This window comes from Carex rostrata, chromosome 28 (assembly GCF_964058835.1).
Source record: "Carex rostrata chromosome 28, lpCarRost1.2, whole genome shotgun sequence".
Classification (NCBI taxonomy): domain Eukaryota; kingdom Viridiplantae; phylum Streptophyta; class Magnoliopsida; order Poales; family Cyperaceae; genus Carex; species Carex rostrata.
In genome coordinates this window covers 1,284,953-1,301,446 of record NC_135945.1, presented here as the reverse complement: position 1 = coordinate 1,301,446, position 16,494 = coordinate 1,284,953, and the positions used below count along the sequence as shown (strand labels likewise).

General features: G+C 32.6%; 2 protein-coding genes and 2 pseudogenes across 3 annotated transcripts; 3 read left to right on the top strand and 1 right to left on the bottom strand.

The window, feature by feature from the left end:
- Positions 1-805: 805 nt before the first annotated feature.
- Positions 806-1,326, bottom strand: LOC144545905 (SKP1-like protein 1 pseudogene; annotated as a pseudogene).
- Positions 1,327-6,186: 4,860 nt separating this feature from the next.
- On the top strand, positions 6,187-7,641 carry LOC144545478 (uncharacterized). The gene is made up of 2 exons (XM_078294048.1): positions 6,187-6,642; positions 6,877-7,641. Exons 1-2 carry the CDS (start codon positions 6,187-6,189, stop codon positions 7,639-7,641), a joined length of 1,221 nt encoding a protein of 406 aa, XP_078150174.1.
- A 2,851-nt stretch (positions 7,642-10,492) lies between these two features.
- Positions 10,493-11,408, top strand: LOC144545976 (dehydrodolichyl diphosphate synthase CPT3-like; annotated as a pseudogene).
- Positions 11,409-14,114: 2,706 nt separating this feature from the next.
- LOC144545974 (dehydrodolichyl diphosphate synthase CPT3-like) lies at positions 14,115-16,005 on the top strand. 2 transcript variants are annotated; one of them, XM_078294527.1, is made up of 2 exons: positions 14,115-14,271; positions 14,989-16,005. In XM_078294527.1, exon 2 carries the CDS (start codon positions 15,014-15,016, stop codon positions 15,836-15,838), a length of 825 nt encoding a protein of 274 aa, XP_078150653.1. In that variant the 5' UTR covers positions 14,115-14,271; positions 14,989-15,013; the 3' UTR covers positions 15,839-16,005. The 2 variants fall into 2 exon arrangements, with proteins under 2 accessions (XP_078150653.1, XP_078150652.1); XM_078294526.1 differs by having other exon boundaries at positions 14,115-14,277.
- Positions 16,006-16,494: the final 489 nt, after the last annotated feature.

Sequence of the window (16,494 nt, the reverse complement as noted above, 5' to 3'; positions counted from 1 at the left end):
AGTATTTTTCAGGGGAGGAGAATTATTAATTAATTCAAATTAGAGCCAATTTACTCTTCGGAAGAGAATGGATTGCAATTTTATCATTAAATATTGTTTTTTTTTATTTATAACTGACAGCGTAAGAAACCAAGTGAAATTTCAAGTAGTGAACCTTCTGTTTGTACCCAAAAAAAAAAAATCCAATTCAAATGATATTATTTTGACAATTATTTACACTACTAGAATTTACAGTATTAGCAAGGAGAAAAAATGTTATATCCAAGAGGAGGAAGGATTCATGAAAATAAAATTACGATTTCTAACACACTTAATTATTTACAACGGTAGACCTATGGAAATAGTAGCGCATGTAAATCCATATTGTCTGCACATGAAAATGCTTTCTATCTGTCCTTCGAAATAATATTGCGTGACCGCCATGACCCATCAAACAAATCAAATATTATATTTTATTGAAAGTTCATGGAAATACCTTGCCCATGCCCTTGGAAATAAGTGGGTTGGGAGACAATATTTCCATGAGGTACCTTTGGAAATAAAGACTGGCTCTGCGATCTGGGTATTCCTGGAATTCCCCCAAATCCAAGGTGTTTTGGTTTATTTTTTTTATGCTATAAATTAAAATTTCGGGACACTGGCAGCTACTAATAAAGCACAAAATATTAGATGCAGAACAATTGTATAAATATAAGAAAATGGAGCTGAATACATGATATGTGAATTTGATAGTGGAACGTTCAATTAATCAATTAAATTTAAATTTAACATTAGAAGTATAGAGAGGTAAAAAAATTTGAAGTTTCTAGTCAAAAGCCCACTGATGTTCTCGGCGAACCTCCGCTTCCTCCTCGGGTGTGTAATCATTTTTTATATGAAAAATCTTACGAATCTCCTCCGGAGATTTATTTGCCATTTGATCGGCCACATTTTTGCATGTTAGATCCAGTAGTCCCTGAATGTTCAGATAATTTGCTGCCATAATAAGATCGAAAACCATCTCTTTATTGACATCCACAAATTCCTTGTCCCAGTTCTCAATTTCCTTTTTCAGCATTGCGGCACTCTCGTGTGATGCAGTATCACATGCGGAACCCTCTTGCTCGACAACATGTTTCTTGCAATACTCGATCACCTTTGTTAAGATCTTAGCAATGACATTAGGTAGTGGAATGGAGCCCTCAGTGTAGCCGTCTTCAATCAGATTGCTAATGGTTTTCGACATCTTTGCCACTGTCTCCTTCACTATGAATTCCTCTCCGTCGAAACTCTTTAGTGTGATCATCTTCTCGTCTATATTATTGTTTGACATTTTGTTTTTCTTTGGTGTTGTGTTGTTTAGAGATTAAACTCCGGAACTGTATATATAAAGTGATAAAAAACAATATGGCACCTCTCTTTTTAGACTTTTCCTATTTTCTCATTTTTAATTAGTCTAAATATACTAAAAGAAAAAAATAATTTTGTATATTTTTTGTTTAAAATGAATTGCCCGGCCCTAATTATATATTGTTTTCCGTAAATTGAAATATGAATTTCTTTATTTAGGCTGTATATGATTCGTTTTTTAATTTGGTTGTAAATTAAGCATTTGACATGTGATCCAATTAACTAAAAATATGATTAGAATTCCTTAATTTGCATATTGTTTTGCACAATATTTGATGCATCATGTTTATAATAGTGCAAACTCATGACAATATTTAGATCATGATATCTTTTGGTTTTAACTATTATTACATTTAGACACTAAGAATCCAAGAAATCAATTCAGTGTTCAAATTTGAATTCAAAATCTTTTGAAAGGCATTGAAGCAAGAGGATTCATTCTTGAACCACCAATTGCATTAGCACTCTTCTACTTATAGGAAACCGAAGAAGTTACCCTGTACACTGCAAATACCTTCTCTTTTCATCTCGCTCTTTCTTCATAACAAACATCTTTTTATATAGTACGATATATACCGGGATATAATTTTTTTCGTATAATTGAATTTAGGTGAAGTGATCTGATTTCAGAGAAGTATGCGCAAGAGTATGGGAAGGACTGTTTGAAGATGCATGTTGGAGCTCTAGAAGCGCATGAACGCGTGTTGATTATCGATGATTTTGTTGCAACCGGTGGAACTTTGAGTGCAGCTATAAGTCTTATCGGTATGTTAATTTGTCATAGTTGAATGATTTTCTTGTTCAAATTAGTTGGTTTGAAATAACATTTACACAAGACATACAATTTGTTCAATAAACTACTATTTTTCAAAACTTTTCTATTTTTAAGATGGAAAGTTTAATTTACTGGTCTTATTTATCTCACAATTAAGTTCGATTTTATCTTTTTTTTTTTAATTCAGACTGTGCCGGTGCTGAAATCGTTGAATGTGCTTGCCTCCTTGGTTTACCAAAGTTCAATGGATTGATTTTTTCTTCTTTTTTGGATGAAAATATTATTATTAAAATTTTCCCAGTTATGAATATGTTGCATAGTTTCATAATATGGTTTTAATTGCAGGGTTTTGCAAGCTTAATGGCAAGCCATTTCATGTCCTTGTGGAGTACCTTATGTAGGATTTTTTTTTATAGTGCAATTGCAATTTCTATATATAAAAATCCAAGCAGAGATTTAAATCTGTGTAATACTGTAATGCCTTTTAAATTTGATATAGATGGTATGGTTAATTTATCAGACTGAGTATTTTTTCTTCAAGTTAGTAATATTTTTTGGATGCCTTTTCAATTCTTCTCTATAATTGTATTTTTTTAGGAGCCTGATAATTGTTACCAAACAAAATCTCCGTGCGCGTCCCCCAAATAGTTTAACATAAAAACTTTCAATGTTATCTAACTTTCATTTCGAGCACTAATATTCAAACATTTAAAGCTTTGTTTATAACATTTTACAATGCTACTCGCAAACATTTAAACCTCTATATATATGCAAGCATTAAAATTCTAAATCTATATAGTTTAACTCCTAATTACTTTTGTTTTTAAGCCAAAAACGGAAAGATTCATTTCACCCATTTTTTTTTATTTTTTCTCTGATCATTCTTATCCATTTTCTCGATGATCCGTGATGAATTTTGCGAATCTAAAAATATGAACTTTTTTTACCCGATTTTTTCTTTCAAATGAGATCCATAAGAATAACTTTCGAGTTATATTTGTGTCGTAATTTTTTTTACCTCTTTAAATCTCTGTGATTTTCTTTTCTTTTCTTTTTTGCTTCAAAATAATTTAAATTTCTATTTACAAGCATATAAACCTCATGTACAGACATATAAACCTCATTAATAACACTTTAAATCTCTAGAATAAAACATATAAACCTCATGTACAAAGAATTTAAACCTCAATAATAACACTGCATTTACAAACCATAAATCTCATGTACAAAGTCTTAAAATTTTTAATGGTTGTAAACTGGGATTTAAAAACTTGAAAATTAAAAGTGCTCATGAGTTTTACTTTAAAAAAAATGACTTTAAAATTATTCAAAAGTATTTCTTCATGAATCTTATTTGAAAGATAAAATCAAATATAAAACATTCGTATTTTTAGATTTATAAAATTCATCACGGATCGTCAGAAAAATAAATTATAATGATCAGAGAAAAAAAATAAAAAAGAGTGGGTGAAAAAAATATTTTCTTTTTTGGCTTAAAGAAAAAAAGTTGTTGAAAGTTAAAACTATCTAGAAATGCTTTCAGACAGAGGTTTATATGCTTACGAGTAACATTTTAAAATGTTATAAACATAGCTTTAAATGTTTGGATATTAGCGCTGGAAATGGAAGTTAGACAATATTGAAATATTTTACTGTTAAACTACTTGAGGGACACACTCGGATATGATGGCTCGGGGTACCAGAACATTTCTTTTCTTTTTTTTAATTTAGAGGTCATATAGTCTTCCAAATTTTATTATCCATAAAGGATTAATTCCTAATTCAAATTTGGACCCTGCAACTTGTAGTAATTCTTAAAATGAAAATAATCATTCCTACCCAATATATTCTACGAATAAGAATATTATAAAAATAGTGATAGTATATATAGTTAGGATTTGAAAAAAGATACTTTAATGTTCAAATTATATGAATTGGTAGCGAATATGTTAATGTTGCACGGGATATCAGGAACAATCGATTTGATATTAGCCAATCTATATATATATATATAGAGAGAGAGAGAGAGAGAGGCTAATAAACAATTGATTGTTTCTAGCCTCCCGTGCAACCAAGTACATTTTTTGAAATTTTTTTACTATTTATTAAGCCACTTTGAAAATCGCTGATTCAACGGTGGCTTAACCAAACAGTAAAATCAGAAGTTACCGTTGGATCAATGATTTTCAAAGTGGATTTATAAATAGTAAAAAAATTCCAAAAAATGTAAAATTTGGTCTCCTAGCACAGTTTAATATAGAAATCACATCTAACAGTTTGGATCGATCATTTGGACTTTAAAAATAAAAAAATGACATCTAAGAACAATAGATTGTTTATTAGCCTATTTCTCTCTCTCTATATATATAGAGAGAGATGGGCTATGGTGCATTGCAATGCATATGCACCCTTGTGCATTGGACCATAAATCACCGATTGAAAGTTCAAATGACCGATACAAACCGTTCATCTTGTTCTCCATATTAATATGTGCTAATTGGAGACCAAATTTTACATTTTTTCGAATTTTTTTACTATTTATTAAGTCACTTTGAAAATCGCTGATCCGATGGTTCAGAAATTTTTACTGTTTTTTTACTGTTCACCCAGATTTTCAGATTTTCAATAAATCTAAAAAAATAGTAAAAAAAATTTCAAAAAATGTAAAATTTGGTCTCCAATTAGCACATATTAATATGGAGAACAAGATGAACGGTTTGAATCGGTCATTTGAACTTTGAATCGATGATTTATGGTCCAATGCACAAGGGTGCCTATGCATTGCAATGCACCATAGCCCATCTATATATATATATATATATATATATAGAGTTAGGCTGGGGTGCTATGGATAGCATAGTGGCCTCTATGCTACGGCTCAATATTCGAGTTTTCAAAATCCAAACGGTCGATCCGAACCGTTCATCTTATTCTCCATATTAATATCTGCTTGGAGACCAAATTTTATAATTTTATGAATTTTTTTACTATTTATTAAGCCACTTTGAAAATCGCTAATCCAACGGTTTTACTGTTTTGTGCAGCCACCGTTGGATCAACAATTTTGTAAAATACTTAATAAATAGTAAAAAAATTCAGAAAAATGTAAAATTTGGTATCCAAGCAGATATTAATATGGAGAATAAGATAAACGGTTCGGATCGACCGTTTGGATTTTGAAAACTCGAATATTGAGCCGTAGCATAGAGGTCACTATGCTATCCATAGCACCCCAGCCTAACTCTATATATATATATATATTTCTCCTAAGCATTTCATAAGTCAGAACTAAGGATCGCAGAGTCCCTGCAATTAAAAGAATTCGTATCCTCTGAGATATCTCAAACTTTGCGTGACTTTATGGAAAATTTTTACCGTTTAAATACGTTCTGCACAAATCTCAAAGCGCACATGACACTGACCCCTACATCAGCCCCGAATAGGCACTGGACACGTCGGTCACGCAAAAGTTGAGATATACGCACTCCAATTAAAACCATATTATGATTTATGAATCGCAGGGACCCTGCTACGATTACAAAGGATCGCTGCTGCGATTCTAATCCCAACCATTAATTTATTGGAATGCAAAATCTCAAAAGAAGTTACTTTTTGGTGCACGAATCCCGAAACAAATCAATAGTTGAGATTGAGATCGCAGCAAACTACGATCCGTTACAATCGTAGCAGATTTATTTCTCCCATGTGAGCCCAAATTTAAATAATTTCTCTATTGACTTGAACAAGGGAGATACCACATATGTTAACTTCATTATTTGTTTACTTATTTTTACGTACATTTAAGCTCCATCAATAAATGCTAGCTAAAATCAACGATAGTTACTCCAAAACAATTTAATTAAGGGAATCCATTGACTTTAAATAACCTAATTAACTTACTTCTTTGCCTTCCTTGAATTTGCACGTAATATATACATAGTTGACACGAATAACGATAAGAAGAGCAAAAAATAAACTAAAAGCTAGCAAAAACGATACTCAAACAATTTCAAGTAGCAACAATGGCGCCTCCTCTCCCTCCAGCCATGCCTGATAGCAACAAGCTCACAGTCGACGTCCCACAAGGGCGTGGCCTTCAGCCAATGCACCGTCTGATTTTGTTGTGCCTATTACTTTTCATACCTATAGCTTTCTTGTATTACAAACAAAACCCTGCAAGGCTTTTCCAGGATCCTTCCGTGCATTCTAGCACGTCCTCGCGTGTGGCAATATGTCTGGTGGGAGGTGCTAGGAGGTTTGAGTTAACTGGACCCACCATTTTGAAGCACGTCTTGACTGTTTTGCCGGAGGCGGATCTGTTCGTGCATAGCAACTTGGACGAGAATAGCTTTAAGTTGTCATTGCTTCGATCGGCCCCACGTGTCACAGAGGTGAGGATAAGGAGGCCGATGGTGCTTAATGAGACCGAGGAGCAAAGGAGGTTGCTTGCTGCTGGTTCCTCACCTAATGGGATTCAGGTTTGCAACATTTTATATATAATACTTCTGTTGGTAATAGTAATATCTTCAATAATAGGGATAACTTCGGGAATAGCAATTTATGTCTGCTTATTCTTGGTAATGGTTATTTTCTATCCTCACACATAAAACAGATTCTTGTAGTTGAATGTTGATAGCCACATTGTAGCAGTTAGTTTTGTATGGGTTAGCTATAGACAATTAGAAATGATACATCAATTTGTACTTTGACAGGGTTTGTTGCAATATTTTGACCTAGTAGAAGGCTGCCTCGACATGATCGGTGCACAAGAAACCCGATATAGCTTTAAATATGAGTGGATTGTGCGAGCAAGGGTAGATGGGTATTGGACGGGTCCTCTGGATTTGAAAACCTTCAAACCGGATTCGTATGTCGTGCCCGAGGGACCCTCGTTTGGTGGCTTGAACGACCGCTTAGGAATCGGGAATAGATCTTTTTCAGCAGTGGCTCTATCCAGACTCTCTCTACTGTCTCGTCTAGCCTCGGCTGGTTTTCATAACCTCAACTCAGAATCTGCATTCAACGCACAACTAAGATTATTTAATATATCCTCAGTGCAACTCAAATTCCCATTCTGCATCTTATCCGATCGCAAGATTGGGTACCCACCAAAGTCGGCTGGCATGCCAGTTGCATCAATTAGTAGCCCCGGGCCACTGAGCGGAACATATTGCCGACCATGTATTCCAATATGCAAAGGCAAATGCTTAGAAGAATTGGGTCTTGACTCGTTGAAGTGGTGGAGCTGGATCGAGTGGAGAAACGGTAGCTTAGAGCTATGTGATGCCCGCTTGCCATGGCAAGAAGATTGGGAAGAGATTTTCGATAAAGATGCCAGCGTTGAAGCGGCACATGTGAGGCGCAAAGTGAAAGAAATGAAGGTTGAGGAGTGTGTGCGGGAAGTTGCGGGTTTGAAGATGAAATCGGAGAGATGGAACGGCCCTGATCCAATTGAGATTTGCAATTTTGCTTTATAACCACAAGTTGAAATAAAATCTAGGAGATTATTGTTTTCAAGTTTCTCTTTTGCTTTGATTCTTCTTTTCTTGGGTTTGTATTTTTTTATCTCTCAACTATTAAATAAAATAGTTAAGAACTGAATTAATTGGACTGGTTACAAGTTTGTGGAACTTTTCAAAATTCAGTATTTCAGTTGAATTGTTTCTAAGTTTGATTCCAAATTGCTGAGCTCGGCCTCAAAGCAGTTACAAAATGTGTTGGGCTTGAAAATAGAAAATAAGATAACATGGGCCTAGATTAAAGGCCTGATTATTTATAATTTTTTTCTCCATTATTTAGGTACAAAACGAGTTGTCTGATCAAATATTTAGTCACAAAACTAGATTATTTGTAATTATATATACTTCAAATTAAAAAAATATATTGATATAAATTTTGAGTTGTCTTTAATCAAATATTTAATATTTTGTTTTCGTTTACTTTTTTACTGAATGAGAATACATCTGACTTTCTTTCTAATTTTAAATGTTTGAAATGTAGAGTTAAAATACAACATTGATTTTGTGTAATCTTTTGTCACGAATAATTTTTTCACAAATTACGCTATTTTTTTTAGTACAAAATAAGCTTCAACAAAAAATATTTAAGTTTTCAATCCGATTCGTATTCACTTGATTCTGATTCCACATTTGATTCTAATTTTACATACCATTGTTATAAATGTGTGTATCTTTTCAAAATTCAGTATTTCAATACTCAGATAATAGTCGGAATTAAATTGGTGTTTCAATTGATGCTAATCAATTATCTCCGATTATCTTCCAATTTCTTGTTTATTTTGAATAAAGGATAACTAACAATGATTGTTTTTAATGCAATCTCCTTGTTTACTATTTGCAAGTAACCTTTTTAAGTATACCAAATTAAAGACAGTAAGTCCTAATTAACAAATAATCACTAAACCGAGCAATTCTTTTTAGACCTACTTTTGATGCACAGAGATATTTAAAATTCGTATAATATTAATGTGGTTAGTGTAGCTTCCTCATTCCGACAGGTACCTACTAGAGAGAATTTTTTATTTACAAAAGTATTATAAAATAATGGAGAGAGAAAGAGTATCTTGAAATTTAGATGCATAGATGGACCGGAAAAAATTTCTCGTGATATGAAGGTTTGCTTCTTTTCGGTTGTCTTGGATCCTCTGTGACCTCCACATACTAGTAACTGAGTCATACTTTCAATTATTTATGTAATGTCACTGTACAACAAATTGTACAATTGTCTAAGGACACAGAAGATCCAAAATAACATGGAAAAATCTTTAGAAGCGGAAGAAATTTTTTGCGGAGTTCAGATCCATTAATTCAATTTTTTTTTGGATTTTAGTTCGAGACCGTCCGATTCGAATTTGTGATAATCTATCCGAAGTGGAGCGCACACATCTTGAGAGATGAATCGAACCGCGAAACAATCTCGAATGACGGATTAGAATTAGACCGTCTAGATCTAAAACTAAAAAATTGAGTTAGTTAGAGGATCCGGATCCTTTTTTTGGTCCATCTATGCATCTAAATTTCTAAATTTCAAGACACTCTTTCTCTTTCTCTATTATTTTATAATATTTTCTATAAAAACAAAGTTCTCCCTGCAAGATCTGAATTCACGGAAGAGACCCACTAAACACTTTTAAATTCAATTTCACAGCCTGAGTCTTCCATCTACAATATTTTTTAGGAGGAATTTCATGTATAACCCTCAAAAACATCAAAATTACATATATTCCTCCCTAAACTATGAAGTTACCTCTAAACTTTCAAAACTCAAAATTTTTTCTTATTTTATTATTTCTTATATTAAAACTCACTTTAAATTTATAAAATACCCATTTATCCTTTATTTAAAAAATTAAAAATTAATAACTTGTTTAAAGAAAATGTCAGTCTTATAATATACCCTTTATCCTTAATAAAATACCATTCTACCCTTGAAAACCGGATACCCATTATATTACCATTTCGCCCTCGAAACCGATCATACATGAGACCGACATTTTTCTTAAACAAATTACAATTTTTTTATACTTTTAAAAAGGGTAAAATGAGTATTATATAAATTAAAATGAGTTTTAATATAAAAGACAATAAGATGGGTAAATTTGTGAGTTTTAAAAGTTTAGAGCGGGTGACACGTAATTTTAAATTTAGAGGGAAAAATACGTAATTTTGAAGTTGTTGAGGGGTATACATGAAGTTCCCCCCATAACATTGAATTTCTCTTCTTTCTTTGTTTACCTCCTCTCTCAAATTAATACTCCGGCCTGTTCTAACTTCTAAGGCGCTTTGTATATTGACAGAAGAAAAATCAAGGCAAGAACTACATACAGATTATTGCCCAGGCACTCTCTCTCTCTCTCTCTGAGAATAGTGTTGTTAATATGTACTCTAATCTGAACCCTCGTAAACTTTATTGGGAGGAAGCACAAATTACAAAGAAATTTAATCATTTGCAAAGGAAGAGTTATTTTTTCTCTAACACGGTAAAGAGAAGTCGTAACTAGGGTTTACTGATAGGGAGAATTGATATATGTAAAATATTATAAAATAATATAGGAAAATAAAAAGAGTACCTTCGATTTTTCGATGCATACATATATAGAAGGGTCGGTAGAAATTTTTCCGATCCAAACTTTGGATCTGTAAATATTATTTTCCTTGCCTTGGTTGCCATGTTTTTTTACCAGTGTGGAGAATTTTTTGTCATAACTACAGAATTTTGAAACTAACTTTAAAAAATATATTGTTATCCTCTTTTGCATGTAACCATTGAAAGTCTCTTTTGCATTATGTAGGTTTCCTTCAAGCGTTCTCTCAAGATGAAGAAGTATGGCAAAAGCATGATATCAAAAGCCATTCAACTTGTCTCTTTTGTGATGCGTAAATGCCTCTTTTCTATCCTCTCCATGGGCCCGGTACCAACTCACATTGCATTCATAATGGACGGGAACCGCCGGTACGCAAAGAGACATGCTTTGCAAAGTGGTCACCAGGTTGGTTATAAATCCCTCATATCAACCATCCAATACTGCTTTGAAATGGGCGTGAAACATGCAACAGTGTATGCTTTTAGCATCGACAATTTCAGGCAGGACCCGCATGATGTTCAGGCATTAATGGATATGATAATAGCGAAAATCGACCAACTGTTGAAAGGAGACAGATTGTTCCTGAAATACGATGTTCGGATCATTTTTTGGGGGAATTTAGAGCTTCTTACCGAGCCGGTACGTGTAGCTGCAAAAAAGGTAATGGATATGACAGTGCACAACAATGGACCCGTGCTCTCGGTTTGTGTGGCCTACACCTCGACCGATGAGATAACACATGCAATAGAGACATCGGTTAGAGAGAGGAGAGAGAAGGATCAAATTGATGTAAGTGATCTGGAGAGAAATATGTACATAGCTGGTTGTGTGGAGCCTGACATCCTTATACGCACTTCGGGTGAGACCCGTTTGAGTAATTTTTTTATTGTGGCAATCGGATTTTACCCACTTGCAGAATCCAAACCCGTTATGGCCTGAGTTCTCTCTAAGACACCTTGTTTGGGCTGTGCTTGAGTATCAAAGGGTTCATGGGTGTTTTAGAAAATGGAAGAGGGAAACTAAGAAGAAGAACATATGAAATTCTTGTTTTGTTTAAATTATTGTATCACTATTTTGTTCTGAGAGTTGTCTTTGATTTTGCCAGGGTTGAGATATGATGATGTGCAGCTTAATTTTGTACAAACCTAAATCAAGAAAATATAATTAAACAAATGAAATATAATTTTGAGTCTTATCTCCCAGATTTGAACTGATTACATGGTATTACGTACTTTATTGATTGAATAATTAAATGGCTTCAATTTCAAGGGGTTTATATAGCCTAATTCTGATATATTATATATATCTGTTGTGAGCTTGCTTAATTACAAGATATATGTACAATCTCCTAAATAATGTTAATCGATTCTAATTTTTTTTTTTTTAAAAAAGAGGCATATTTGTCAATTTGCATTAGCAAAAGCAGTCTCATAATTACACGATTACCAGCAGCAAAAGAAAATAGCATAGCCACCCTTATCAACTAGAAAAATGACCTCTATATCCTTACCCTATCTTCCTAAAGTAAACCATAGAAAAATGCATACCAGCAGCCTTCCAAATTAAAGTTCATATCAGCAGCATAACAAGTGGCTAGGATATTACTTATTACAAGGCAAAACATGACACAAATAATAGATTCTAATTGATCTGATAGAGCTGATATCTATATAATTGATTCTATCCTATAGATGGCTCAAAATCTCAAATGGTAAGATTGTTTCTTTAAACACAACCCCTCTCAAGTTGGACGTGTAGATATTGAAAAAAATCCAACTTAATTGTAATGTCGGGAAACATGTATCCATCATCTAGAGACTTTGTGAAGATGTCTTCTATTTACATGTATCAGTAGTCCCATAATCTATTATTCATTTATTTTTATTTATAGCTAATTAAATGATTATTTAATTCAATTATCGGTTATAAGCAATTAACACTGGACATTGAGTTTACAATTTTTATAGAATGAGTAAGACTTAGATGCTATGGATAGCATAAGGTCTTCCGTGCTACGGTCTCAAAAACCAATCGTATATATAAGTTTCGAACTTCAATCTAAGTAACTCAATAAATTTGCTATATAATAAACTTGTAGAATACTAATTTTTACTATTTTTATGATTTATGAAAGATGGCAAAAAAGACTTAAAAATAAAAGAAAATTGCTAATGTTTTAGCCGAATTTTTTATAAATATCCAAAAAATTAATTAAATTTCAAAAACTAACCAAGCTACGCAGGATTTCGAAATCTACCCAAACCGCAAATTTTTTTTACAGTAATTCAGTCTAAAACCACAAAAAAAAAAATTGTGGTTTTAGAAATCCAAAACTTTGCAGTTTTTTAAAAAAAAAATACTGCAACTTTTTTTGCGTTTTCAACTTTTTTTTCCCATTTTTCAGATTTTTTATTTAAATAGAAATATTTATAATTTCTTTATTTTTGTATTAAAATATTAGAAATATTTAATATATTTCTTTGAAAATAGATGAAATACTATATAATTTTATTTATTAGAAAGACTGCTATAAATAATTCGGATCAATATTTTTCATGCCGGATTTTTTGCGGCTGTAAGAAAAATTAATATATTTATTTATGTGTTATTGGAAAAAAAATAAAAATGCTTAGATTCTCAGTTATTGATCTATGTTCAAAAGTCACTTCTAAGTAAATACAGAAAATATTGTCATCCTTCTAGTACATTTAATTTCTAAAAAATTGTATCTATTTTTGAAAAAAAAATTAAGTTATTTAATGATTGTTATTAAAAAGAATTCTGAAAATAGATACAACTTTTTATAAATTAAATTTACTAGAAGATCACAATATTTTATGTATTACCTAGAAGTGATTTTTCAACCGGGAACAATAACTCAGAATGCAAGCATTTTTATTTTTTTCCAATAACTTATAAAGAAATATATTAATTTTTCTTACAGCCGCAAAAAATCCGACATGAAAAATGTTGATCCGGGTTATTTGTAGCAGTCTTTCTAATAAATCAGATTATATAGTATTACATCTATTTTCGAAGAAATATATTTAATATTTCTAATATTTCAATACAAAAAATAAATAAATTATAAATATTTCTATTTAAATAAAAAAAACTGAAAAATGAAAAAAAGAAGAAGTTGAAACCGCAAAAAAAATTTGCATTTTTTTTTTAAATGCAAATTTTTTTTTTGTGGTTTTAGATTGAATTATCACAAAAAAAATTTGTGGTTTGGGTAAATTTCAAAATCCTACGCAACTTTGGTTAGTTTTTTAAATCTAATTATTTTTTTTGGATATTTATAAAAAATTTGGTGTTTTAAGCTATTTTTTGTCATCTTTCATAAAATCTAAAAAATAGTAAAATGTTTTTAAATATAGTAAAAATTGATTTACTTAAGTAATAAATTAACTAAACTTAGATCGAAGTTTAAAGTTTATACAATTAGTTTTTAAAACCGTAGCATCAAAGATCTTATGTTATCTATATCACCTAAGTCTTACTCTTGTATAATTAACGGTTGGTCCACTGATTAGGAAAAAAAAAACAACTTTAGAATAAGTCTAACTCTTGTAGAATTAATGGTTGGTCCACTGATAAGGAAAAAAAAAAACAACTTTCTTATTCGGTCCACTGGATCTGGAAAAATGGTTTACTGTTTGGCCCACTAACTAGTAGAATTAAACTGAAAAGTTAGCTATGCTGCTAAGAGGTGTCAACATATTTTTTGAGTGCATATCCTCTGAGATATCTCATATTTTGCGTGACCATTAAATCTCAGGCAAATAAAACAAAAGAATTGGAAAAGTTTCGTCCACCTGTCCTCTTTCGCTTTCTCTCTCTCACTTTCTGGTAATTGGTATCAATAAAAAATTCTCAGAGAGTTGATGCAAGTCAAACCTTTCTTCTCCATTGGAAGAGTAGAGACCCCAACATTGAATCTCTCTTCTTTCTCTCTTTACCCTCTCTCTCAAATTTAATACTCCTCCTGGTCCTGGTCCTGGTCAAGGTTCTCTCTCTCTCTCAGAAATAGTGTTTTCAATTGTTTCTCAATCTGAATCGTGGTATAATTTGTTATAACTAGGGTGTACTGATAGGAATTGGTATGTGTCAGTGTCTGGACACGTGTTGCTCTATAGTGGTAGTAACAGTAGTAGGTGCCCACCTTCAGTTCCTGTCCTAGTACTGTGGGTTTGTACTTGTGAGATGTAGTGTTCAACCATGCACTCAAGGTGTTTGTGAAAATGTCTGACTTAACATTTGTCAGGATAATAATGAAAAACACCCACGATGGTGAACAAATAATGACTGGATGAACCTTCTCCTTGTAGTCAAGGCAATAATGAAGAATTCAGCCTTTCAATTTTTCAAAAACCTAGAAATAAAAAACCATCTTGCATGTGCAAGTGAAGGGTGAAAGATCTCTTTACAAGAGGTTAACTCAAGAGAAAGCCCAGAAAAATTGTAATGAAAATTTTGGAGTGGCGTACCAGTACTGTACTAGTATCTTGCAAGTTACAACCATGCTTTTGACCTATTGGCATTTTCTCAGTAAAGAAAAGGAAATAGACAAATTGAAAATGAGTAAACAAAAGAATGACGACGAGTGTGGAAAATTTTTGGTCATAACTACAGAAGTTTTCACAAATAACTTTCATTAATTTAATGTTATTCTTTTTCGCTTATAACCATTAAAAGTCTGATCTTTTGCATTATGTAGGTTTCCTTGCTTGCTTGATTTTCAAATGGAAAAGGATGGCAAAAGCATGATATCTAAAGCCATGGGTCATGTCTCTTTAGTGATACGTAAATGCCTCTTTTCTATCCTCTCGATGGGCCCGGTACCGGCCCACATTGCATTCATAATGGACGGTAATCGTCGGTACGCAAAGAGACATGCCTTGCACCAAGACAATACCGACCCAAATAGTGGTCACCGGGTCGGGTTTAAATCCCTCATATCAAACCTCCAATACTGTTATGAAATGGGCGTGAAGTATGTGACAGTGTATGCTTTTAGCATCGACAATTTCAGGCGGGACCCGCACGAGGTTCAGGCATTAATGGATTTGATGAAAGAGAAAATAGACGAACTGATGACAGAAGGGAGCTTGTTGATGAAATTTGATGCTAGGATCAACTTTTGGGGTAATTTGGAGCTTCTTACCGACCCGGTACGGTTATCAGCAGAAAAGGCAATGGATATGACAGTGCACAACAAGGGACCCATACTCTCAGTTTGTGTAGCATACACCTCGACCAATGAGATAACACATGCAATAGAGGCATCCGTTAGAGAGAGGAAAGAGAAAGTTCAAATTGATGTGAGTGATCTGGAGCGAAACATGTACACGGCTGATTGTGTGGAGCCTGAAATCATTATACGGACTTCAGGCGAGACCCGTTTGAGTAACTTCCTTCTGTGGCAATCGGATTTCACCCACTTGCAGAATCCAAACCCATTATGGCCTGAGTTCTCTCTAAGACACCTTGTTTGGGCTGTGCTCAAGTATCAAAAGGTTCATGGGTATTTGAAAAAACATAATGGCGAAACCGATAAGAACAAATGAGATTCTTCATTCTTGTTTTGTTTAATTAAATTATTGTATCGTTATTATGTTCTGAGAGAGTTGTCTGTGATTTTATCTGGGTTGAAATATGATGATGTGTAGCTTTATTTTATAAACATGAATAAAGAAAATATAATTAAACAAATGAAATAGAATTTTGAATGGTATGTCCCAGTTTCATAAGAGATTATTTGTTATGACTTGCTGTCTTATAATTTCGTATACTTAAAAAAGGTCACTTGCAAATAGCAAGGTCTTGCTAGCAAATTTAGCAGAAACACTGATTTGGTGCTGTAAGGAACTGGTACCACTGGTATGATATGATGTTGGTACAATTTACGTAAGTGCTTTTGAGTAGTTTGTATGTTCTATCTGTAAATGATCTAAATTTTTGAGTGTTTTGCTATTACAAGAGTTTGCAGGGACTTGTTTGCAAAAGATACAACTGTTGAAGATGCCAACTGCTTTACATATATAGTACTTGCTATTAAAAACTATTTCATTGTTCATTTTATCTGGACACGTGTTTTTTTTTTTAATGGTTGATGGCAATTGCTGTCAAATTGTTTACAAGTATATTTACAGTAATAATTATTTAATTTACACTTGTATATAACTTTATAATAATAAGCTTAGCCATTTGCAAGCCACATCTG